This window comes from Pangasianodon hypophthalmus, chromosome 3 (genome assembly GCF_027358585.1).
Source record: "Pangasianodon hypophthalmus isolate fPanHyp1 chromosome 3, fPanHyp1.pri, whole genome shotgun sequence".
Lineage (NCBI taxonomy): Eukaryota > Metazoa > Chordata > Actinopteri > Siluriformes > Pangasiidae > Pangasianodon > Pangasianodon hypophthalmus.
Genome location: NC_069712.1, coordinates 15,261,905 through 15,289,199, shown reverse-complemented (window position 1 = coordinate 15,289,199; position 27,295 = coordinate 15,261,905). Strand labels below are relative to the sequence as shown.

General features: G+C 40.0%; 1 protein-coding gene across 1 annotated transcript; it reads right to left on the bottom strand.

The window, feature by feature from the left end:
- Positions 1 to 882: 882 nt before the first annotated feature.
- On the bottom strand, positions 883 to 25,706 carry fbxw4 (F-box and WD repeat domain containing 4). The gene is made up of 9 exons (XM_026945446.3): positions 25,333 to 25,706; positions 23,022 to 23,117; positions 21,976 to 22,164; positions 20,484 to 20,616; positions 19,995 to 20,089; positions 8,715 to 8,780; positions 3,367 to 3,507; positions 1,752 to 1,893; positions 883 to 1,628 (listed from the first exon to the last, which is right to left on the bottom strand). The coding sequence occupies exons 1-9, from the start codon at positions 25,515 to 25,517 to the stop codon at positions 1,494 to 1,496; spliced, it is 1,182 nt and encodes a 393-aa protein (XP_026801247.1). The 5' UTR covers positions 25,518 to 25,706; the 3' UTR covers positions 883 to 1,493.
- Between the last annotated feature and the right edge of the window lie 1,589 nt (positions 25,707 to 27,295).

Sequence of the window (27,295 nt, the reverse complement as noted above, 5' to 3'; positions counted from 1 at the left end):
CCTCTGTCAGGTCAAATCCAGGGGCTTTAACATTAAAGGGAAGAGACATTTGTTTGGGGAGGGTCTGTGAATTAAGTATGTCAGTGCAGGCCCCTGCTCGCTCCATCTGGATGGTCATTCACTCAGACACTCAGACACAGTGCAATGTAAAACAGCATTTAGCACACGTTGAGAAGACACTTGCACTTACTCTGTCCTCTTCCCTCCGGCAGATGTCTGTGCTCTAACATCATGACCACCAGAGATCCCTCGGCCACACGCAGGCATTAAGACTGCTGCTGGAAGAATGATCAATTTCTTTTCAACAAAACCTATAGCAGAGGTCTCCAAGCTTTCTGATATAGAAATATTCAGTGAAAAACCTAATAAGTAGCCCCAAAAAGCCTTCTTAACACTTTCAACAGCGTTATTTCTGAGTTTTCAGTGTACTCTCTCAGCTTGCATGTTACAACAGGGTGAGCCATTTCCTTTGAAGCTCTCGAGTCCATTCAGTGTTAAAAGTTTCAAAACATATATATTACAGCTCAACAGAAACATGCATTAGAAGCAAAGAGGACAGCAAACATGCGCCTTATACACTGATCTCTGATATTTTGTAATTTTAACAAAGCACACGTTAGAATATAACAGACTAATATTACATTCTTTCAAAACCCAAGTAATTGTACATTGTAAAGTTACATTTAAACGGTACTAAATTTAAACATTTAAATCAAACAGTGCTAAATTTAAACAGTGCTGAGGTGCTAAAATGGAACATTAACTGTATTTATTGCTACCTGTAATTATTATTACTATAATTATTTTTTAAAAAGTCTCTAAATGAAACTCTTTGGCATGATGCAAGATTCCAATCAGAACAGACTTAATGAGACATGTAACTGTGTTTACAGTATAAAATCTTTATTTGCCTAAAGTGGCATCTATACAGAACAATTGCCGAATAAAAGCAACACCTTCACAACGTCTTTTAACTGTGACCAGAAGAAATACAAAAAGCACAAAGCCAAGTCAACTGAATTAACTTAATTTTTTTGAGGAAAAAATGAACAGCTCAAGCACAGCAGAAAAAAAACCGTTATTGTACTGTATATGCTTCAGCATAAATACCCATGGGGCGTTCGGGCAGCTCTGAGCAGTGTTTGTTTTATAATCCCACAGGTCGCTGGCAATGTGTTAAATCCGTTAAAGCTCAGGTCACAGAAGGTCATGAACCCTGCTCCCTCTGCTCCTTCAACAGCCAGCGACACAGATTAGTGAAGAAATGACAACTATCTGCTACTATCTGTGGCACCAATCCAAGGCCACACTGGGTACAGATATTTTAATGGGGTTCCTGAAGTTCTAAGCTGAGGTTTTGGAAGGGTAAAAGGTCAAAGGCTCGATGTCAGAGCTGGAGGGAAAAGGTGGTGAAGTTGTGTAATGTGGACTTAAAAGCCAAGGCACATGTAACTGTGTGTGTGTGTGTGTGATTGTGTTGTGAGTGAGCTGTTTTATCTCTTGGGCCTGGGCCCTGAGGTTCTAAAGTCCAGTGAGTAGAGGGCTGAGTCGACGGCGGCATACAGGTGTGTGGCATTGAAGCACAGGCTGTACACTGGGCTACTGGTGGAGGAGGTGAGCTGGAACATCTGGAATATTAAGCACACTGGGACATTAAACATGGCTAAACAAAAGAACTACACACATCACATTTCACTACATATAGACGAAGTAAATAAAAGTGTGAAACACACACACACACACACACTCACCTGCAAGCAGCGGGTTTGCCGTTTGTCCCACAGACGCACCACTCCATAGTAGGAGGAACCACTGGCGATCATATAATTCTTATCGGTCTTCATACAGTAAAGTGCATTGTCATGAGGCTCCTCCCACTCCATCACACTCTTCCTGTTGACGAGAGCAGTACTGTGTTTACTTGTAGAGTTCTGCTAAATGATGTGTAATCAAATTTTTATACTGCTTATGTTATACTCCACACTGACTATCACTACAGTTCATATCACACTTTGCCACTTCCTCAGTGCAGGACCAAAACCACTGTGATTGCTTCCTTGTGCATTTTAAGGATAACTGTTTTATTTAAAAAGGTGTGGATTAAACTTGTTTACCTAAAGGTACAAGCTGAGAAAATAGGTGATATGTGCTAAACCAATCGAGTTCAATTCTCCTTTAATGGTGGTGATGAATAAATCATGGGAAAAGAGCGTGGCTGGTGTGCGAAACAGACATTAGGGCAGGAAGACCACGTGGGATGAGATGTCGGGATTCTTTTTAGGTCTCACATGTGCACACACATGCATACACCTTTATTGCAAATAATTTTAATGCCTCTCAACCTCTTCTTCCTGTGGCATAAATAAATAGGAACATTCTGACCATAGTTTCAAGAGAGGAAACCCCAACCTCAAGTTTATAGCCCCCTGAGTATACAATTGCTTTGGATAATGGTGTCTGCCAAATGCTATAAATGGAAATGGACAGAAGCAAGTAGGAGTGAACTTCTTTTTTGTCAGGAAAAAACAATTAGCGTAATGACAGTGACAATGGTTGTCACTGTTCGTTTCACACTCACACCTGTCACTAGCATTTCACACAGCGTGTATTAACTATCCCCTTTCTAGTAATGAGAACAACTTTCACATGACTACTCACTCCGCCTGAGGACTGACCACAGACTGGCCCCTGACTGGTCACACTGTGAATTATTGATATCTTAAGAGGGGTCATTTGCGCCTCCCCGAACTCTCCAGGGCCTCTTTCAATCACCTCTGATTTGTGTTACATGACTGCCCATATGCGATTGTGTGTGGGTGTGTCCCCTGCCATGGCCCGACATAGGGGCCCAGTCTGCCTCACAAGCGGCTCACTGATCCCTCGAGCTCGCCCCGTTGCCCTGGAGATGCACAGCACCACATCAATATGGCCACCGAGTGGTGCAGGCCTGGGTGGGTCAGAGTCCTACAGTGAGAGTCCCTCTTAAAGAGGGGGTCCCTTTCAGCAGCCCGCAGGAACAATGGTGTCCACCGAGCCAAGAGGAGTCTCAGGCCTGGCTCCTTTTTTGTCTAAATGGTGCTCTATGCACAGGAGGGCTTATTAGATTAACTGAGAACACTAATCTTCCTCACAAGCTCTCAGAGAGAGATTCACCAACTAACTTTATTACTCTGTGCAGACAAGCTGGGTTCTGCTGACGGCATAATTCACTCCAAGTCCAATTCAAAGTGCGCATCAGCCATGTAGTACATGAGAAGTAGCGCTTAGCATTCTGCCTTACAAAATGTTATACAATGGTACATTTACACCTCATAACACTCTGCTTTCAGGACAGGGGAGATCCCCTTCTCCTCCTGCCTCACGTACCTGGAGCAGACACGCAGATCCCAGTAACGGATGAAGGTGTCATATCCACAGGTGAGGAGCTGGAAGGGAGACTCATACACAATATCCAACACACCTGCGCCTCTGCGAAACTTTGTGCCAAGACACGTCACCAGGTCACACCTGGGAGAGTGAGAAGAAGACAACACAAGATAAGTTATAGACTATTCCTCATCAAACATCATGAAAGAAATTGCAGGCATCAAAAAATTATAGGGACTGGCTTCAAAGTTGACACAGGAGAGTAAATCCAGTGTGCTTGCTCTAGGCCAAAAACAAGTTGTTTAAAAAGCGTGATTTGGAAAGAGAGGTTATTTAACACCTCAGTGCTTGTTCAGCGTTTTAGATACACTCATAAGGTTGTCTCAAGGTCTTACGTCTCAGCTGGTATGTTAGTGTGACCAATCCATCAGTTGTCGTTTCAGACCAAATGCCTTAATTTGCCCAGTTAATTATCTCAAAATCCCACTATATTCCCATATTCCCATCATTCATAGACTACACAAAGGATAACTAAAATCCTAGGAGATGGCGGAAAAAGTAAACACCTAGCTGAATGGGCTGAGAAAGCAGATTACGACCAGTGCTGGGCTCTGTTCTTAGATGTGTATGGGAACAAAAAAGGAGGACAGAGAGAAGAGAGGGTCTGAGGAGGAGAAGGAGAGATAGAGGGGGGATGCCCATGTTAGCACCACGCTCCTATGATCACAGGCTGAACAGGCCTGCTGCGCCCTCCTCGCCTCCCCGACCCACACCGCAGAAGCCAGATTATTGTAGAATAACAATTTCATTGTTGCTGTTTAATTCCCTTCATGACCATGACTGTGTGCGACTTGTGGACCTTTGATACCTGGTCCCTAGCAACTATTTAGAACAGTCCAATGCCCATAGCGACCACCCCCCACGTTTGGGGTCTCCTGTGAGCTTGTTCACCAAGGGCAGACTGGTAATCCCCAACCTTCGCTCCAGGGGACAAGGGGGGGTCTTATTAGACACAGCCTTTTTAAAAGATAGGCCTCCAGAACTAAAGGCAATACCCCTGGTGGGCCTAACAGACAAACTGCCCCTTTGGCCCATGGGTGTCTATGTTAAGCAAGAACTCATCATTTACCCCTTACTGCTAAAACAGCAGCTTATCGACTACCTACAGTTGTAGATAGAGTACTGAACAATGGAAACAGTCAATTGGTTTTGACAAAGAAACAACTTCTCATTACAGTGCTTCGCCTCACATGGTTTTATGGACTGGTTAGGAATAATGTGTAAACTCATGTCAATACGGCACATCCGGTGTCTGCCTGGCCCTCTGCAAATGTCAAAGCGTGAAGCGAGAAAAACAAGCGTCGTAAAAGAAGTCCTCACATCTGTGCTCTGATTTTAAAGCCAGTAATAGCACTGTTCCATGGAGAGGAGCAAACACCAGGATTCTTAAATTGTTAGGTCACAGGTTTTATGTGTGTCATTTTTTTCCTTGAGAGGACCTATGAAGATTACAGGATGGAGGATAACCGTGTAATCTTTCAAATTGCTGCATCTGCATGGCGGCCAGCCTTGTTCTCTCCACAGCCGGCCCAGTGTCTGATCTGACAGCATCAAAAAGTATGTCGGGCAAGCTCTGAGAGCTCTGGAAATGTCAGGTGAAACCATACCTGTCCTTCTAGCTGTATGATGACAGGGAAGAATGGGAATTTGACTAAACAGGTGCTTTTGATTATGAAAGAAGGGCTTTAGCATGTTGACAAGCACAGGTCAAACAAATTCTGCTACATAGCAAGACTGCTCATATTTTATAAAGGTATTTTACAAAGCTAATAGATATATGATAGAAACTTCTGGAATAATTGCTATTAGTTTGTATTACAGAGGGTCTATATAAAGTCAATAGAATCAGAGATGATAGCGGACCACACACAATGGTGGTAATCTATTATACAGCAGTAAGAATGCAGAGGCAATGTAATTTTTATTTGAGGGTGGAATAACACAGAGTAGTCTTCTTTCCCTCATGCGCTTTCATACCAAAAGTGCGCAAAGATATGCGGCTTCTTTGAATAAGTATAACCAAAGAGCAGAAAGGATTAGGACTTTATCATGTCTTATTTTGCTGAGGGAGATGTCTAACGCCCAAGCATGTGGGGGAGTTAAGAGGTCACACGTAGACAAGTTAGGGGCATTTGAGATGTGCAACCTGTTAAAGTGATCACAGACGAAATTACCACCAAATGCAGCAAGACAAACTAGAGGGAAAATGCTTTATATTCTAGGCTCTTTTTAATCACTCCTTCGAGGCTCCTGACCTCACCCTAATCCTCTTTGACCCCTGGATACATTTAAGTCAGAGCTGCAAAGCACTGATTCCCACCTATATTTTAGTAAAAGGGACTAATATATTTGTAAATGTATGGATCATTTTTTACCCAGGAGCTCTTCTGATTCATTTTGTTTCTATGTGCATTAATGCTATGCATTTCCGAATGTTTTCGGAAGAGTGTAATAAAACAAGGTGACAAGCAGTCCATCCATTTTTATGTCCTGATATGGTTGAAAAGCTGTTAAATAATAATTCTGGGCTATAAAGAATGACATGTGTTAGTGATTAGTTGTGAGTTATGGTCTCAGAGCAATGAAGCAAAATGAAGGGGCTGGTCTCTTCAGCAGTCCCTACTTTCTCTGTAGCCATTTGGGCCACACACACATACACATCTTATGAAAGGGACCTTTAATGAATTGATGGATTTTAAAAAAGGGAGAGGCTAAGGGCATTTCTTTGGGTATTGGAGCCACAGAAAAGGCAATTTTCCATTGACGCTCTTGTAAGGTTAAGTATAGAGGGTAAACTGGCACAGGGAAGCTATGGGAAACAGTCAGTGCCCTGAAAGGATGTGAGACAGGTACATAAAGAATCCTGCTGGGGTTTTCAGTGCCTAAAACAAACAGAAATAGCATTGCACCGTCTGCTTGTCAACCAATTTAGCTGAGAGTTGAAATAACCGCAAGCCAAGAGAGAGCAAAAAGAAGGAAAGAAAAAAAAAAAGCCCAGCATGGAATGTCAGGGGGCTGGACAATAGAGACTTTTAAATGTCACACGCGTTCTCTTAAAAAACAATGAGATTGCAATTTGTAAAACACAGCTCCTGCCAGATCCAGACATTTAACCCTCTCTTTCAGTGAAGAATGTGAGGAATTTCAGTGCAATTGTATGGTTCTTTGATGGCTTTTCTCTCTGTTTATCCATGACCAACGGCCTCATGAAAAGTTAGGGGTGCCTTTAAAGCACCACTTGTGTGGGACTCGGGGTGATCACAGACCTCTGTACCATACAGACAAGTAAGAAAGGACGTGAACCATAAAAATACATTTCTGATCAAGTGTGGTCACCAATCTGAAGGTCAGGAAAAATAAAACACCTAATGCAAAATTTATCATTCACCCTAATATTAAAACATAACATTGTTTCCTGTCATTTAGATTTTTTGAATGGAAATGTATTTGTTCATTAGTTTTGAAAAAACAAATAAGGTCATCAGTAAAGTAACTGATTGCACAATGTTCTCTGCCATTCGAATACTGCGTGTTGCTCACTCGTTCTGTCGTAACTCCTCAGTCTATTTCCCCACCAGCTGGTCAGCTGCGCTGCTGAGACATGAGGGTGTGAGAGATCTTGGCCTGTACATGTCTCCTCTATTATTCTCCTTTCCAGTCAACATGCAGTGTTCAAAAAGGTGCCCCCGTCCTTTGTGAAAAATGTCAGGGACACTTGTCATTATACTTAAAGTGGTTCTTGAGGTAACCAGATAAACAAAAGATGGGAATACAAGATCTCTCATCGTTCAAATTGCCCTGCAAACACAACTGCAGCACAACACTTTGACTATTTAAAACGAGTAAAAAAGCATGCAGGCCTTTGGGAATGAAGAGCTATGAAGAGCTATGCTCTTAAAAACAAGTGCTGGTGATAGTAAATTGTTTTTTTGCATGAAATTCCACAAGACCTAACGAAAGAAATGCTAAATACATTTAGCTGTTCACTGCTTTGAAAAACAGTGATAATCATCACCTATATGTGTTGCTCCCAACACTGTAATAGTGTTTATGATCTGATGTCTGCCTTTATCGCCGATACTGTTGCCATCTTAATGTGCTGTCTCATGTTGGTAGTGGCTGTCTGAAGAATATGCTGGTGGTCTGTCTGGGAAACGTTAAAAAAAAGGGACACACATGCACACACTGCCCCCATTCCACCGCCCCTTTGCTCATGGCTGTTTTCTCGACCCCCTGTGACTGGCGGCTTTGTGCTCCGCACAAGGTGCACCTGATTACCAGACAGGAACACATTAGGGCAGGACACATCTAACCCAAATGTGGCAGCACAAAGATGAGAGGAAAGAGAATACGACACACTGTGAGACAGGTCATGCAATGCTACTGAGAGCATGGTTCACAATAGAAACTATAATAAAAAGTATATAGAAAAATATATAAAGAAAACCCCTTCAGGTCTTTTCAGACAAATGAAAAAAGAAAATACCAACAACAATGCATGGAGGTATGTTTATCATTTTGCCAGTATGGCTGACACATATCCATCTGCAACTTGAATGGTTTCCATAGCAGTGATGTGCAAGCTGACTTTCAGCTCCCATAATTCATAAGTATTTTGCCTGTACACAGGCCCATCAGCCTGACACTACCTATCCACACTTCACAGATCAAACCTCAGCCCCAACCTTTGCCCATCTAAATCCCGAGCAAATTTTCTATTTCTCCTCCTCTTTTGTAAAATGTGATTCCCAGGGATATACATGGTGAATCGCCCCTCCTCCTTCCCAGCAACCATTCTCGAATTTCCTTGTCATTTGGTACCGGAACATACCATTTTTTTTCCCCTTCTTAATTTTTCCTCCCCTGGACTGACAACGTGTAAGCAGGCTGAATTCTGCACGTAAAGCAGGGGAATTACAGAAGCCAGTCAGGTTGTATCAGGTTTAAGCCAGGCCTTTCATGATAGGAATTTTGAAGTCAGCTTTGAACTTCTCAAAAAGCCCAGTAAGGTACCTCAGAAGCTTATGAACAACAACTATCATTATCATACATTTACTTGTGTTATTAAGTAAATTGACAAATAGTAAAGGGTTTTGAGATTAAACAGCACTTGTCAGTGATTTTGTCAGGCTGCAAATCTCTAATCTCTTTAAAAAAATACAATGCATTTATGCACAACATATTCAAGAACTACATAAGGATAGAAGTTTTAACAGTAATATATGAACAAATATTATCAAAATCTAACAGGTTAGATGACAAGAATGAAGTACTGAGGCATCAGCTACCTTTCTGTGTCCCATATCCGAAGAGGAGCAAAGTTTTCACAGCATGCTGTTCCGGTCACGAAGGTGCTGTTGAGAGATACATAAACAAGTGTTTATTAATGGATTAATATTATCCAGGCATATATTTAGGCACAGTCAGCCAATCACATATCAATATTTATCAAGCAAAATCTGCAAAATCTGTGAAGTGATAATAGATGATAGGCTATTAGAAATATAGTGCGTTTATACAGTAAACATTTTTGTGGTTAAGAGCTTTGAGCATCTCTACTTTATCATCCATTCTTGCCAGTACACAACTGACAAAACTTTTACCAAACAAGCAACAAGTCAGAATACTGAAGGTGCAAGAAAAGCTGAGCTGTAAGGTAAGACAGTTGACTTTGTTCAAAGATGTGCATTCTTTCACCAAGCTGTTAGGGGGTGGCTAAGTAAGAGAAACAAAAACACTTTGGTACCCCCTTTGATTTGGATGACAGGTTGAAATTAGTTGGAACAGGTAGGGAGGAGGGTGTGAGTGCATGTGTGTGTGTGTGTGTGCGCCTTGGTTTTGACCTGCTTGATAGTTAGGGATTAGAGCCCTCCTGGACAGCTGGGATTGGCAGGTGAGGCTCCAGGCCTCCACCGCTCCCTGCATTGTGTGTGGAGGTGAGGTGCACAATAGGACTCCCACACTACTGAACAGCCAAGAATGTGGTGGCTTTAGCGCCCAGGTATTCCTACAATGTCCTGCTGGGATGAATTCTTCCCCCATAGCCCAATTGACTTCTTAGTCTTATGCCCAGCTAAAAAAGAGACAACGCACAGTCTATGTGTGTTCACATGCATGGGTCTGTGTGAGCCTAAATTCAATTCAAATATAGATTTTGACTAATAGTGTGTCAGATTTAAGAGGCCACAAAGATTTGAAAGCATGCTGCACACAATGAATCCCAAAGCTGCTTACTGAAACTCTCACTCTTTCTTTAACATACTTTCATACCTCCAGAGAACACCCGAGCAGTGGGGTCTCCGCCCCCAACACCAAAAAAACGGACTCCACAATGGAATACCAGTGTGGCCTCAAATTAACAGCCAGCCTGTGTGAATAAGCTCTCTAGAGCCTGGGGTCCAACTCTAAACCCCGAGCACAAAAACAGAATGAGGGACAGTGACCCTAAACCACAGCCAGTAAGATTTGAAGAGAGAGACAGAGTGTGTGTGTGTGTGAGAGAGAGAGAAAGAGAGAGAGAGAGAGAGAGAGGATTCAGGATTTGAAGGTCACCTTTTACACCAAGGTCATAATAAGACAAGGCCAAGAACCTGCTAATAGAAAAAAGAGAAGTCTGAAAAATTTTTACTTTTCTGATTTTCTGTGAGACATACTAGGTAGACTGATAAAAAAAAATCACTTTCCTGAAACAGATGCAAGAAGAAATTGGGTGACCTGTGTAATAAAATAACAGGCATCACACTCATTTTGAATTATATGCTAATCAATAACATAATATGAAAGCCATGTATGGGAGATAAAAATAGACACAGCTAGCAGAAGAGAGGGAACAGGCGTTCCTGCTTCAGATGGCTTTGGCTAGTTTCTTCACCGAGGGCCCAAGCCTACTGGCAAAGACAGCCATGGCAGCTGTCAACCCGGTTAGCAGTGGCCCATCAACCATATTCAGCTTGCTGGGCCTGTGCTGGCATTTTAATTACTGTTGGGTAAACTCATTTGCCCCAATGAAGGCTGTGTGTCCTAATAGAATATGCAGGCTGCATGACCTCTGAACCTGTGTGACACAAGATACAATAGGGGCAAAGCCAAGCTCTCTCTTCCCAGCCCTTATTACTCTCTATTACTTCAATTACTCATCCCTCACTGCGTCTGATTTTAGAGAAAAAAAAAAGAGAGAAAATGAATGAGGCAAAAACACAACGCTACAATTAAATACAGTTTTGTCTTCCAGGCTTCTGACTGATATGAAAAGGAGTCCTAGTGATATTATAGCTGTAAAAGGTCAAAGCCTCTATCTCGCCTAACGTGCCCTCCCCCAAAACCCATTTCGACCTCATAACTGCCCGTGCTCCTTTGAATCGAGGACTGAATTGGTGCAGTCGACAACACCACCATGGCCCGCGCTACCCCCTCCGAACGACCTGCAAACCCTAACTACTCCCCTAACCCAACAAAAACAGTGCCCCTCAGGATCATTAGAACATGTCAGGGGTTCACTGCTAACACTACCATTTTGGTAACCTAATCAGCTGACATCATTATTCGTGGAACTGTGTAGCATGAAATTAGTGCTGGGGTCACACAAACTTTAATCCAGCCCCTGCTGAGAGAAGAACTCCAACAGTAACAACATTGTTAGGGCCAAAGCAACATAACCAACTCCACATATCAGGTCAAGATTACTGCATAAGCAGAGACTATAAAAATGTTCGCCGTGTAAAGTATAAGCTCCAAGGTTTGTCATCTCATGGATTTCTGAATCAAATAGGTCATTTTGTAATCTTCCTAAGTTTATTTTACAGACAAATTATTTTTTGAAGTGACCTTAATGGTAACATATATGAATATGTGGCCTTTATTGCTGGCTACGATCTCATCCAGTAGAAGAGGTATGCTATGAAGACACCAAGAACCAAGAAGATTTTTTTTTTAAAAAAAAAAACAAAAAAGAAACATCTTGATATGTCTTTTACTTAGACAGTATATCGACAGTAATTGTTAGGGGTATGCCGATCTGATAGTGAGTATTAGTTTTGGGGCTGATACTCTCTTGATAAACTGAATCAGTAAGGAATTATATTTGACATATTTTCAGATCTGATCTTCTGACATTTTTATACCATGAATGTATGTTATGTTGACTGATACTGATCCAGAGAGTTGGACGACACAAACTGTCTGGATCACACCTGTGATATCTCAAGTGCCACGGCAACAAAAACTTTTAAAGACCAGGTTCAGTTTCTAAGAGAACGGCTGATCAAATTGAAAACAGAAAATAGGATCAACATGTAATAATAATAATAATAATAATAATAAATAAAAAATTATAAAATACACACTGCAAATGTACACTCATGATCCACTTTAATAGAAACACCTGTACACCTGCTCATTTATGCTGTTATCCATTCAGCCAATCATTTGGCAGCAACACAATGCATAAAATTACGCAGATACCAGTCAAGAGCATCAGGTAATGTTCACATCAAACATCAGCATGGGGAAAAGGTGTGGTCTCTGTGACTTTAACTGTGGCATGGTTGTTCGTACCTGATGGGCTGGATTGAGTATTTCAGAAACTGCTGCTCTCCTGGGAATTTCACACACAACAGTCTCTAGAGTTTACACAGAATGGTGTGAAAAAATCTAAAAAAAAATCCTGTGAGCGAGGATCTGCAGGTTGAAACACCTTGTTGATGAGAAAGATCAGAGGAGAACGGCCAGACTGGTCTGTGCTGACAAAAAGTCTATAGTGACCCAAATAAGCACTCTTTACAACCGTGGTGAGCAGAAAAGCATCTCAGAACACACATCAAGCCTTGAAGTGGATAGGCTACAACTGCAGAAGACCACATCAGGTTCCACTCCTGTCAGCCAAGAACAAGAATCCGAGGCTATCACGAGCACACACTCCCTGAAACTGGACAGCTGAAGACTGGAAAAAGACCAGGTAATTTTTTTTTTTTAAATCTTCAAGTGTCCAGTCTGTGCTCATGATAGCTTTAGATTCCTGTTCTTGGCTGACAGAAGTGGAACCCAATGTGGTCTTCTGCTGTTGTAGCCCATCCATCTCAAGGTTCGATGTCTTGTGCAAGCTGAGATGCTTTTCTGCTCACCACGGTGGTAAAGAGTGATTATATGAGTTACTATATCCTTCCTGGAAGCTTGAACCAATCTGTCCTCTCTTATTAACAAGGCATTTCCACCCACAGAATGTCACTCACTCAATGTTTTTTGTTTTTCGCACCATTCTGTGTAAACTCTAGAGACTTTTGTTGCGAAAACAGTCAAGGAGATCAGCAGTTTATGAAATACTCAAACCAGCCCATCAGGTACCAACAACCATCCCACGGTTAAAGTCACAGAGATCACACTTTTTCTTCATTCTGATGTTTGATGTGAACATTAACTGAAGCTCTTGACCTGTTTCTTCATGACTTTATGCACTGTGCTGCTGCGACGTGATTGGCTGATTGGAGAACTGCATAAATGCACAGGTGTACAGGTGTTCCTATTAAAGTGGATGGTGAGTGTAGCTTGACAATAACATGAATTTTATTTATGGAATATTCTAAACCACTAGCAGAAAAAAACGAATCCAATAGGCTATTTCAACTTAATTCTTCAATTTTGAGTTAGTAAGGAAAATATATACTTTTTAAAAACACATCTTATAAAATTATATATCAGTCCTTGTGAATGGTGAGTAACACAGGGGTACAAATGAGGTTCACAGCAAGTGTAAGCCCAGCACATCAGCGTGTCTTTTAAGTGGGATAGCTTTGGGCCCGGAGGAGGTTGTTCATTTGTTATGGTTGACCCCTGGCTTTGTAAGAAGAGATGTATCTAGTTTGTAAAAGTGCTTTCATCTTGGCCCCTAAATATGTTTGAATTGAAAAGGGTTATGATGTATTTATATCGCTCTGAAAAGGACAATAGAAGAGGTCTCCCTCGCTCTTTCTCTCGCTTGCTCTCTCTGTGTCTTTGCTCCCGCCCTCTCCCCCCTACTTCAACTCACACCCGAGTTCACAGACCTTTTGGCTTTCTGTTCATGTCCCCTCTGTCTGAGGTCAGAGGAACATTCCACACACCGCCTTTTGCTTAGCTGGGTGGAACATCCCCAGATCAATTTGGACAAAATACAACAGAAAATTCATGAGAAGCTCAGCAGCCCACTGTCGTTATTGCTGCAGGCCATTAGTCACCTGACTCATTATGTCTTATTACGACACATGCAAGGTGCAATGCAATAGTCTGCAGTGCTTGGGAAGAATTACAGAGACACTTTTGTTAGCACTGTTATTTCCTTCTGGAATTTACAATCACATTTTTTGAATGTTTCTTCCCATTTGGAGCTGCAGGAAGCCCTGGAAGAATCACATCTGTGTAGCCACATTGTTTGCATTCTATTAAGAAGCAACTGAACATAGATTTTCTCTATCAACCAACTCTGCCATGTGATTAAAAAGCAGATCAAATGAACACTTGGCACCACTCTCATCATTACAGATATTACTTATTTTCAAATGTTACAAATTACTTGTACTTACAAATGTTTTGAAGAGAAACCCTACTGCAGGTTTGTCCTACTGTACGTATCAGCAGTTCATACCCAGAAAGTGACCTACAGGAATATAAATCCTCACCACACAGCATCTAAGGGAAAAATGCTTTTTAGCGAGTACCAGAAGTTTCCATCTCAAATGCACCCAGGGAACACCTGTATGTGGCATGTGTCTAATGATCTGCTTCTGCAAAGCCTGCATAGAAGGGGCATATTGACTGCAATTATTCAGGACACCACCTGCAGTCAGGGGCTATAGCTCCCATGCAGTGCTTTCAGTAGTAAGCGCCCTGTATTTAACATGTGGGAACGCACATTCTGTCCGTTATCGCTTTATTGTTACAGCCTTTTTTTTCCTTCTTTCACTTGCTTTTTTTTTTTTTTTACTAATTGAATTCTTGACTCCTAAGACACAGCTCGCTCTACTAGACTTGAGAAAGCAACAGACAGAGAGAGAGAGGGAGCGAGAGAGAGAGGAAAGGAAGAATGAAAGACGCAAGTTTCAGGATTTTTTTTTCCCTCGTTCTCTTTTTTGTGTTTGAGTGGGGTGGAGCAATGGGGGTGAAATTGTGGCGGGTGGGGTTGGGGCAGCATAGAGGGGTGAGTCTCCATGTACTTTGATACGAAGGGTCAGAGGTCATGCTCCCTCCGTTTGCCAGAGAGAGGCGATTTGGGGGCGGTTTATCCAACAATCATTTTCTTTGGAAAGTTTCAAAGGCAGTACCCCTGCAACATCTTTGTAGTTGTGCTTGACCAACTCTAGACAAAACAGATTCTGCCAAAAAGGACCCTTTCTCACCTCTCCTTGGGGTTGCTTCGCTCTTCGATGCCTTGCACCCCCTCCCCCTTCATCTCCCATGGTCTGATCAATGTAGACTCACTACAACTGCTGAGGCATTGTCTACTCTGCTCTTTGACGCACGCAGATCAACTGTCACAGGCTCTACCAATCGTGCTTATAGCACAACGCCTGGGGGAACCATATGACCATATGCATCAACCTTTGTACTTCAGCTTATGAGAAATCATTCACATATACACATGAAGGTATGCATGTTACAAAGCATGTTTCCTGAACACTACATTGATGGGCTACAGTCAGAATATTCAGGAGCAACAGCCCTGGCTGTCATCATTATACCAAGGGAAGCAGTGTATTTGATCACTCACATGTATCTATGGTGCTGTAATCGCTACCATTTTCCCAGCAAAATATAACATACGAACATTCTTAGGGAAACTATGAATTAATTCAGAGACAAACTCTATAGATCATGAGTAGTGCAGAACAACCATGATTACTACAGTAGCGTATTTAGAGTATTTAAAAAATCACTGAAGACCGACTATCTTACTACGATCTAAGAAGTATGATGCTTTTGGAAAATTTAACCCAGAAGAGTAACATGCCGGGGCAAAATCAGCTTTATTTTGCACATTAAGATCATTGATGTCTTAACATTTGTCACAGTCACTAGAACTAAAATGTAATTTTAGCTTGTGTGAAGACTAGCATAAACCAAAAGAAAGCCCTTGTATCTGGAGAACAAATGACTTGGCATGGTGAGTGTACACACATCGGCTAGAGTTACATTCCCTTGGATGGAGTCTTCCAGACTCTACATGCCCTAGCTTGTTAGCAAGGGTCTGACACGTTTGACATTACAGGAAACAATTTAGCTGACTATTAGTCACACAGTCACAAATGCTTCCTTATAATTCACCAGTAAAAGAGAATAAGAGAAAAACAGATAGATCAAACAGGAAAAAAAGCTGTTGCAGTGTGTTGAGCTGTCCTAAATAGGCTATAAGTTATTAATAGGTCAGGTCTGTTACCATATTGACCACATTACTGCATTTACACTAGTGTTTTTCAACTAAATGAGTCAAAAGAATAAACACCAGTTATGTATTATATAACCATATAATCACATTAACCCTAGTATTAAATTTAAGTGTTTATTAAAAAAAGAGATGCTTTCGATTACAAACTCAGGGATTTCAAACAAACAAACAAACAAAACTCATCAAATGTCTGGGAAGATTCATGCTGTTCTGAAGGCCAAAGGCTGCTCAACACACTGCTGTGCCTAATAAACTGGCAACTCAGTGTACAACATATATATGATGAGGACGATATCTAAGCATGTGAATAGTTGAATTTGTTTCTCATTATGATATTATTGATGAGATTATCCTATTATTTCTCATTATGATGTTAAAATAAAACAAATACAAGAATAAACCTTGAAATGGTCTTGTTCTGTTGGCAGATAATTTAACTTATTTCAAGCACTTATTTCTAGAAGCAAGCAAAATCTGTCAGTAGAACACCACAATTTCAAGAATTTGTAAAATAATGAGAAATATTAGATTAATTCAAGATATTTTAACTTGATAGGATTTTAGAGTGCAAGTCCTTTTTTAATTGTTATGTAAACTGTCAACCTGCACCATACTCTAATTATAGCCACTATAAGTCCTGAAAGAGCAGCTTTCAACAAACTGAACAAGCTATTTCAGGTTCTATTATAAAAGAGACCAGCAGTAGCTGAAAATAATCCGCTTTAAGACTAAGTGACCAAGGTGACCAAGACCTAACATGACTCAGTCTTCTCAAATGGCAAGATACACTGGTGGTGAGGGTGGCAAGCCTAAAAAAAAAAAATCAAGATCACAAATGACGAATAATATAAGCTGACTGTAGTTCAGACTAATTTTCTTTAGCTTGTTCACTGTGTCTTTCATATAAGATGGTCAATGGACAGAGTGGTTTGGCACTGAAGAGAAATAAGAGCAATGCAGGTAGGGAGCCAGAGCACTTTCAGATGCAGTTTTTACAATGTAATGTATGTGACAAAATGTTATATTCACTGATATAAATGTTATATTCCACTGCTGAAATCCTCTAATCTGCAAGAGTCCAGTCCAACTAACTGCAAACACTTTCACAACTTGTCACTTGGAAGACTGATAAAACTACTGAGAGACAAAATGGGTTTTCTGAGCAGATGATTCAATAAAGAATAAAAGTATGTTATAACCATACTTAGCATGGTAACAAATTCCACTGTGAAAAGCAATCCTGGGAAAAGGAGTAGCCAGAACACTGCTGAGATCAATCATGTTCACGGCAAAGTGATGTGAGACAGAGAAGAATCAAACTTGGCATTTTTCTCTAGCCACAATATCCCTGTAATGAACCTTGAGACAATATTCTGTGGAAAAATTGACAAAAAAGTGAGTGGGAGGGGAGAGAGAGTGGAGTAGACAGATGGACAGAAGGGTAGCCAATAAGTAGAAAGAGACAAAAGAAAAAGAAAGAATGAAATAGAGAGGAATAACAGTAGTGCAATAAGAATAGTGAGAAGCACAGTCACATTTATGGTATACTACTGCTGTTTTGCACTTGGTGCATACAATAAAATGTACGACACATCAGTGTCAAAAGCACACCCACACTTCTCTTTCTCATGCTCTTCTTTCCCTGCTCTCCTTTTCTTCAGGACACTGTCGTTCTCTGTGCCTCCTGTCTCACTCCCTGTCCTTTAGATACCTCAGGCGTGAAGCTGGAACAATTACATTTGCAACACAAGGGGCTCTTCGTCACCCAGCTTCCCAAATTAAAACACACATTTTACAATCAGCGTTTTGTAACTACTTCCCCTACTACCACCTTTCAGATATTGCAAGATACGTCTCGGCTTCTTGATTATAACTTACAGGTTACAATTACAGGTAATCATAACAAATCAAACAGGTGCTGCAGTTATCCTGCCATGTTAAGCAGTAAAAGGCTTCCAAGAGCTACTACAAGCAGAACCCAGATATGACTATTTTAAGTAAATTAATTTACATTTTTTTAGGATTCGTTTCGCTTATCCTTCAAATTATTTCAAGGACAATGAGCACATCCTAATGTGCTAAATGATTCAACTTCAAGTCTTTGCCCTCCTCACCATTACCAATACACAACAAATAGATGTGTTTTGAAGCCAAACTAGTTGACACCTTTTAGAGCATTAAATTAACTTCTCCCACTGTCAATGTATTAAAAAAAGAGGTTGGTCTATTATTTGGGTGCAGCAGTCTGTTTCAGAGGCCTGCTATTTCAGCCATCAAATTGGAGAATTAATGATGTGGATAATCGTTTCTTATTCAGAAATCTAAATTCGCGGATGAACAGTCAGAGCACCAGGGTTTAATAATTTAGCCGAATGGATAAAACAGCACTGTGCCACTGTGTTTGCTTTGGTCGCACACAGGATGTGCTATGAAAAGTTTAAGATGAAAAGTATGAAGAACCCTGAACTGTAGTTTAGTTGCTTCAAGTGCCAGATTATTGCATTCAATCAGCAGTGCTGAGAAGGTGCGCTTGATAGATCAGCTGCCTGACACGCAGAGGCAGGTGGAGGCTCAGTACTAGTGTTACAGCTTCATGCGGCTGTGTGTCATTAAGTGAGTGGGTGTATACATGGCTGAGCAATCAAAGGCAACCAAAGTGAAGGCAACCCTGCTTCGACATTATATCCTGCCTCGGTTTTTCCCCCTTTCATGTCCCTCACTGCCCTTGTCTCACTTTTTTTTTTTTTTTTTAACCTAGCTTGTCACATTAAGAAAAAAACTGATTTGCTATCTGTAACTGGGTGAAGGTCCAGAACAATTTGACATCTCGAAGCCTAAATATACTAATATTTGTAAAATTCCTGTTTGTGCTCTCAAAGAAGACCACATAAAATGTAAAAATGATCATTTAGTTTCCAAACGAAAAAAAAAAAACCACAGAGACCAAGTACCATATCAAAGTTTCAATGTATGTTACTTCATAGTTCATCAGGCAATTACAGCAAAGTAAAGGTTCAGTCAATTAAAACAGCTTAAAAAAATCCTGACAAAAAATCTGCATGTTCTACACCATGAGGGGGCACAATTCTGCTTTCTAATCATTTAAAACCAGGATCCCATTCTTCTCCATCTGCATTTCAGAGGTGTTAGCTGACTGACTTCAAAGCAACGGCATGGCAATAAATTGAAGAGTACATTAAAAAAAAAGTCTGGCCACCTGCATTGGTGCACCCTGTCTCTGACCATTTCACCCCTCTACCCGTAATGCTGCCCTCCGCTCCTTTCCCAAACCATCGGATACGTTCTTTATTTGGACAATCTCAAATTCACCCTGATGAAAAGTAGCGGGTCGATGTTGGGGGTCTCATTATGACATGGTCCAGAGTACTACAAAAGCCAACAAGGATGAAACAGGAAACAGATGAAAAGGAAGAAGTAGCATGGAGGTGAACTACATCCCTGTATCTTTGTAATAAACACTAATATGATATGCTGTTATAGGAAGATAATCATCGATGGGGTGGTGTGATACGGTTACCATGCCTGAGATTATTTTCCAATAACAGGCAAGTGTTTTATTCTTCTTATACCACAGCAATATACCAACGATTACAATTTTAATAGATTAATGGATGACACGTCATGCTTTTAACCATTTTGAAATCAAAATATAAAACCAGAAAGCACAAAGTCCTCTATCCTGAAGACTCTCCTGTGGTGGAAAACTGACTGACTGTTATGAAGCCCTGACACTCAAGACTCCTTCCATACATGTAATAAACATCTTCTTTAAGAAAGCTTCACCAACAAGTATACATTTTTCTTTTTTTAAAATAACAACACATTTTTTATTCCATCTTATATTATATACATCCCTGTAAACAATTGTTTACAGGGATGTATATCAAACATCAGGTTAGAGAATTCAAAACCACTTTGGCATAAAACGTTTAAGTGCTTGCAATGTTAATGATAAGCAAAATGTCCTCAACTGCTATATTCTTCATGTATCACACAGAAAACCCGGCTTTCTATTTCCAGGGACAATGGACTCATGAGTGTTGCTCAAACTCTTAAGCACAAATAAAACTCATGCATCTGACCGACTGAAGAGAATAACACCATCAAAAACGTTACAACAAGAACATGGACTCACCATAGAGAGGGACTGATTGCCACTGACCACACTCTGTCATAAGTAGGGATGGTATGAAGACATTTGCCCAACTGGTCTGGATTTAATGTCCACACCTAAAAGCAAAAAAAGAACAAGACAACAATGTCTAGGATGCATCTTTAACAAAACACGAAATAAAATGTGTCCCTAGTTTTCCAGGATGTATAGACTAAAATTCCCTGGTCCTAACACACCTAAACAAAGCAATCAAGAACACTGAATAAATGATACAGATGTGTTGGGACCTGACCGAAAATAAAAACACAGACTGTCTGGGGATCCCAAACACCAGTTTAGGAAACAAGACATTAGACATTGATTACAGTCTTTTAGTTACCCATCATGTGCTCCAGTCAAGAGGAAACTGGTTTACTATATCTTAGGCCTGAATAAATGCTTTACAACACACTTTGTTTTGAATGGCTTAAAATATAAGATCTTAACCTCAGCATGGTGTCTTCTTCTTACCTTAGCAGTCTTGTCTCTAGAGCCACTAATTATCAATTCACCCCTGCAGTCAATACAGTTCACCTCCTGATTATGGCCATAATACTCCACAGAATAATCACGGTTTTTGTAATGGACGATGATCTTCCCATCCCTGTCAAACACAACAAAATGTAATAAGTTCATGAAGCAGTGTGAAGCGTTTCCATTAAAAAGTGAAATATAGGCTGAGTGTTTATATTAAGCTCATGTAATCGCTAATGTTAATTTTGAAGTCAAATTTAAAAAAAGAAAGAAAAAAACATCTAAGAAACACTTTGGACTGTTCATTGTTTTAAACAAACCATGTATTTGTTACACAAGTAGTATATATTTTTTGCAAGCTAATCTGACTGGCCAGTAGTAGATGACGACCCTGCAGTGGCAACTTCATGTCATCAATTCTTTTACACTATGGAAAATTAAGATTAAAAGTTCAGCATAGTACACAAAGTTTCCAGAGAAACATTTTGCAAACCATGTTTTAAGCCAAATTCTCACTTTGAGTTTTAATCAGTGTATATGAAAGCTAATGGAGCCCTACATATGCTTGCTTCAATAGGAACACCCATACACATGATTTTATGCATTGCGCTGCTGTCATGTAATTGAGTGACTGGATAAAAACATAAATGAGCAGGTGTTCCTAATATAGTGGCCAGTGTATACTGTAGACCTTAGAGGGACAGGTGGACCCAAACCATGGCAGCAAACTGCCCCCACATCTTAGCCGAGCTACTGGTTTATCCTATAACATATCACTGTCTGTACACAGGGAGGAGTATCTACAGCTTTCTACAAAAAAAACTGCCCTACTAAAAAACATTTTGAGTTTGAAAAATAAAGTTTAAAATTTGTACAATATACACTGGCCACTATATTAGGAACTCATTAGAGGGATAGCTGGACCCAAACCATGGCAGTAAACTGCCCCCAAGTCTTAACCGAGCTGCTGTATTGAAAATCAATACAAAAATATTCTGACTGATCTCCTTTATCCTATGATGTAACATTTCTTTCTTGGGAGTGGTATCTTCCAGGACAACACTGTTCCCATTCACAGGGCATGAGGGCTCAATGGTTTGATTATGAAAATCATGTAAATCATATGCTACAGCCATCACAGTCACCAGATCCCAACCAGTTTAACACCTGGGAGAATTTAGAGTGACGTATTATACAGTGCTCTCCACCTCCATCATCAAAATATCAACTGAGGGACTATCTTTTGGAAGGATTAGTATAAATGCCAAGGTGCACTGAAGCTGTTCTGGCAGATCATGGTAGACCAAGACCTTACTGAGACACTTTTTGTTGTTTTTCCTTGTTATGTTCTTTAAACATACTGTAATTAGGTGCAAACTACTAAATATTAAAAAAGACCTGGGATCAAAGAGGCTGCTGATACCATGTCAAATGATTGATCTAAAATAAACGCTTACCATCATGTCATTAAAAACTAAATATAAATTACCCTCCAGCGCTGATGAGATGTGCATCTGTCAATGTGAATCGACACACGTCTTCTTGGTGTCCTGAAAAAACGTCCACCCTATTATGTTGAAACCTCCCTCTCTCAGCCCCCCTGAGATCGTAAGCTCCAATGTCTGCTGCCTGCGAGAGATACAGCAAATCACCATCCAGCTGTAGCCACGGCAACAAGCTGTGGGGAAAAATTAAGGGATGGAAATTACTCCTACACATGTAGCTCAATCAGGCTTCTAAGGTCTTAAAGGTGATAAAGTGGATAATAAAAATGACAGTGATTTCTTGTCCCAGCTGGTAATGTCAATGACACACCCACAATCATATTTTAAAAAATTATATCATGGGATGGACAATAAAAAGACATGTCATGCATGGAGAGAAAGAAACAACATATATAACCAAAAACATACAATCCTTTAAATATCTTTACATAACTAGTCATGTTATATCTTTGACTTAATTGAGTTGATCAGCTGATTAAATCAGAGGCTCTGGCTTCTCTGCATACTGACTACTGTAATAGAAATCAGATCTTCATTTCAATATTTTGTAAAGAGTTTACTGACAAATTCAATACCCTAAAGAAATATTTTAACTGATTTATTCGGATAGGCATTAGTCTGAGCTTTAGAAGCTCTGCCTATGGGCAATGGAGCATCAGTGGCCACAAGTTTCAGAATCTTGAAGGCTGGAATCTGATTGGCTCTTGCACGTCTGTGTAAATGCACTTTCCTGCACCAGTGTCACAGCACACAATTAGGTTTTTTTGGATGCTGAACTTCAAATTTTCACAGAATTACATATTTAAAAGTTATTAAAGAGTTTTTTAAGGAAACAAAAAAATATCATGCATGTTTGCTGACAGGCTACAGGAAAGGTGTGTGATTGGTCATCTGACATGTCAGTCAAAGTGCCTCTTCCCTGAAAGTAGGTGGTTCTTGTCTATGTTTATTGACAAATGTACCTAACTCTCTAGATGTCATAAGAATCACAAGAGGTTTCAAGACATTCTATAAAGTAAAATGAACTTACTTAAGCTTCCACTTGAGAAGGACATTGTTACGACAAACACCATGACTCCAGTTTTGGGAAATCTTCACTCTGTCCTTCAGTGCAATGGTAGGATATCTAAAACATTAAAGATTTTCAATTTAATAACACAAGCTCACAGCAAAGTGTGTAATTTACAAAATAAATATTTTAAAAGGAGGCAGTAATAGCTGCCTTTAAATATGACAAAATAAGTAACTCTTTAAAATTTGGGTAATTTTAAAGAGTTACTTATTCTCTTAGTCTCCCATTAAGTGTTACTGCAAATGTGAGATCTCCAAAAACCAAAAATAATAACAGAACAGTACTCGTGTTAGCTTAGGCTGTCTTTTTTTTTTTTCATTACAGTAAAGACACTGCCTGGGACACTTTTTGTGCAGATACGAGTAAAAGCACACTGTAACTCATGTTTTTGGAAGCAGAAAAGAAGGAGAGCTGCTTGTGCAGCTTAACTGTGGAACCATCACATCATGTACCGTAGATAGGAAAAAATAGCCATGCTGTTATTTGTAGTTAGATTGCAACAATGGAATAATGGCAGTGAAAGGTTTTTGATTCAACATGTCGTAAGCTTATATTGGCTCACTAACAATTTTTAACAGGTACTCTGTCCTCCATGTTTGTTTTTCTCACTTGCCCCACGAGCTGTGACCTGATTGGCTGAGAGGTTAAAAAAAAAGCAATAACATCATTTCAAACTTTTTCTAGAAAGCTGAATTTTGAAAGCGCAATAATTTGACAAAAAAAATTGCAACTTTTTTTTTTTTTTTTTTTTTTTTAGAAAAGCACAGCACTCCCGACCAATCAGGCTGTTGCTTAGAGACCAAAGAAAAAAAAACAACAAGGAGGACACTGCAGATAGAAAAAAAATAGTACTGCTAGTGACCATATATAAAGAGCTTAATAATATGTTCATGATATGGAGATATTTAAATGTCAAATTACAATAATGTTATAAGTGTGTAAAATCAATTTAAATAATGTTTATATATATATATATATATATATATATATATATATATATATATATATATATATTTAAAAACTGAAAATGACATAACCAACATACATGTTTCATATTCTCTTGAGGAAAAGAAAGCATTCTCTGCTATCTGCATCGCCCTAAAACCTTGACTTTTCGTAACTTTTTGAAGTATTAAAATCATTCAGTTATTGCAAGCCCTTGCGATATGCATATCGTGATATTTGCATTCGATAATTTCGATATATTGTGCAGCCTTATTAATTAGCCTGTACTAGCAAGTACTCTGTGGCAGTGTTTATGGCTACAGTGTGTCACACGATCCACTTTCTTTCATATCAACACAGAAAGTGATCCAGTCAGCACCTTTTCTGTAGAAAAACAGCTAGTGTGAAAGCTTAGTCCACCTAGCATGTGTTAGTCAGTCTCCTGGTCTTTATCAATAACTGGCTGGATGTTTTTGGTGAGTAGACAGCTCTCATCCGGTAGCGACACTGAGCCATTAAAAAATAAATAAATAAAAATCTTATCAATGCTGTTGTGCCTGATACACTCATACCACCACAACTGTCTGTCATGTCACCTCCATGTCAGTGTCACTGCTGTGCTGAGAACAGTCCACCCCTAATAATATCTGGTCCTATGGTGGTCCCTGTCCATTAATGCCTGGGACAGTAGACTGTTTACCTACAAAGTGCAGCTATATATCAGATGTACTTGATAAAGTTGCCACTGAATGTATAACCTGTAGGAAATACATAAACACACAAAATGGACCTACTGCTATCACTTAAATCAAACCTAGTGAAACCATTCTGAAGAAGGAAGAATTAGAGGCTCATTTAGCCATGACACCTTTTCAGAAGCTAGCTAAATTTTCCGAGACAGTTTGACAATTTGACAAAAGTCATCTAATGTATGTCTAAATGGACAACAAATGAAACACAATTGGCTATATCTTACATTAGCTGCGGTAAATCTAACGCAGGAAACTTAGCCGCCCTTGCTAGCTAAATGAAGAAGTGAAGTTTCTATCTCACTAGATAGCTCCGTTGTTTCAGATTATATCTAGTGCGCTAATAGACACCAGTTAATTGAACAGGTTGACCTGGGAACAAATGTAAACAAGACAGTGGCACGCAGGTCGTAGTTAGCTTGCAGAATTAGCAGTTACGCTGGTTCCTCTCGCGCGACGCGCGCTAAATAACGCACTCTACGGAGATTACGTGCCGCGCTACGTAATTCGCGGAGAAGGCCCGTGTTAACCAGTTAGCACGCTAGCACCGTATCTATGTAGAAAGAAATCCTCACAGGTCTGTTCCTTCCCGTGTCATTCCAGTGTTGATAAAGTGTTTCGCTATCCTCCTCCACACGACGTCGCGCAGAGTGAAGTGATAGCTTCTCTTGCAAACTTGAGAGAGGCGACATAGCGATTTGTAGTCCAGGTACGACAAGATTAGGTAAAGAACATCCTCGGGTAACTGAAAGAATAACATGTTGGGCTCTTCCAGTCAGTCACCACTATCACGCCGGATTTACTCAGACGTTTATTAACGTCTTTACAGCCGATAAATTTGTCTGTTTTAGACAGGCGTATGGAGAATCCCATTTTCTCAGGGCGTAATAACACAGTGAGTGGTGGGAGCCATTCCAGTATGACAGCAGGTCACGTGGTTTGTGTTGTTCACTCACTCACATGGGCTGTTTAAAACGGCACTGCATACTGACTCAGTGTACACTGTACAATAGGTTTTATTATGCACAAATCTACACTATAGTATACAATATCATCGAGTATACTACACAGTCATGTGACTAACCTGTCACTCGTCCCTCTGAATAAAACTTTTTTGTATTTTAACAGCAACTTTGACCCACGCTCCTGGTGGTTAAATATGACAAATATGAGGCAACAGAGAGAGGAATTAAAAGTGAAATCAATCAACATAAATATTTTATTGTTTCATTCATTCCTGATGATATACAGAAAAATGGCATATTGGTAAGACACAGCAGACAGACTCATCTAGTAATTCAAAAATAATAAGCGTAAGAATAAATACAGAAGTAATTCACAGGTCAGTTGAGGTAAAAGAGTCTACAGCCATGCGTCTGTGAAGTCCTGCAATTTTTGAAATTTTGTTGTTACAGTTAAAGAAATCACAATTGACATTATCAAAGTTCATTCATCCATTCATCCATTCATTTTCTGTTGCTGCTTTATCCTAATCAGGATCATGGTGGGAACAATGGGCGTAAGGTGGGAGAATTCATCCCCGGATGGGACAACAGTCCTTCACAGGACACCATGCAAAGGCACATTCACACACTCATTCACACCTCCGGGCGATTTAACGTATCCAGTCGACAGCATGTTTTTGGAAGGTGGGAGGAAACAGGAGAACCCAGAGGAAACCAGCACATGGGGAGAAATTGCAAAACCACAGAGACAGTAACCTGAGCTTAGTAACCTGTAACTGCAGTAACCTGTAACCTGCAGCTGTGAGGCGGCAATGTTACCTGCTGGACCACTGTGCCACCATTATCATAGTTATTATATTTATTAACTTTTTATAGCAGTTAGCCTATTTGACTGGTCACCTCAATTGAATTTAATCCAAACTTCAAAATTCAAGGGCAAGTAGTTTTAATATGCACGTGTTTTGTGAGTGAAAAAATGAAATGGCAAGCTCAGTAGCTCCAATAAATGGCCAAAATATTGTTTTATGTATATCTATTTAATTTTCCTATTATTTGAGTAGCTGTATCTTTATATTTTTATTTAACAGTTAAGTGAATCTCTGGCTGCAAAATGTTTGATAACCCCTAATCTACACCACTGTTCCACATTTCATAACTTTAAGGGACTTTAAATGGGTTTTTTGCCATAGTACACCTACAGGCTATTGTGGCAGGAAGCAGCCAGTCAAATTTGTGCACTCAGAAGATATCACAGTTTTCCCAGTTCACTGTAATTGGGTCTGCAGATATTGCTTAAAATACCTAATAATGTCTAGTTTCTGTGGCTGTACTGGCTGTTCATTCAGAAAATTTCCCCTGATGCAATAGAATGTAGGCATGTAATTTGGGTTGTAGCCTTCAAGAGCACACTGAAGGGAGAGACTGCAACTGTTTGAATTCTGAGTTTCAAAAAAGCTAGCTCTTTTCTCCCAAAATCACTGACTACATATACATTTAATGTAGTCAGGTACTACTTCTTTGGGAACAAGTGTGCAATACAAGTACAATAACAAGGTAACTAGCATAAATCTTT

Coding starts and splice junctions, on each gene's coding strand:
- fbxw4 (XM_026945446.3), bottom strand. CDS start 25,517: ATGTTATTCTTTCAGTTACCCGAGGATGTTCTTTACCTAATCTTGTCG. Junction 8,781..19,994: donor GCAATCAGTCCCTCTCTATG/GTGAGTCCATGT, acceptor ATCTCTCAACAG/CACCTTCGTGACCGGAACAG. Junction 3,508..8,714: donor CGGATATGGGACACAGAAAG/GTAGCTGATGCC, acceptor TCACTCTCCCAG/GTGTGACCTGGTGACGTGTC.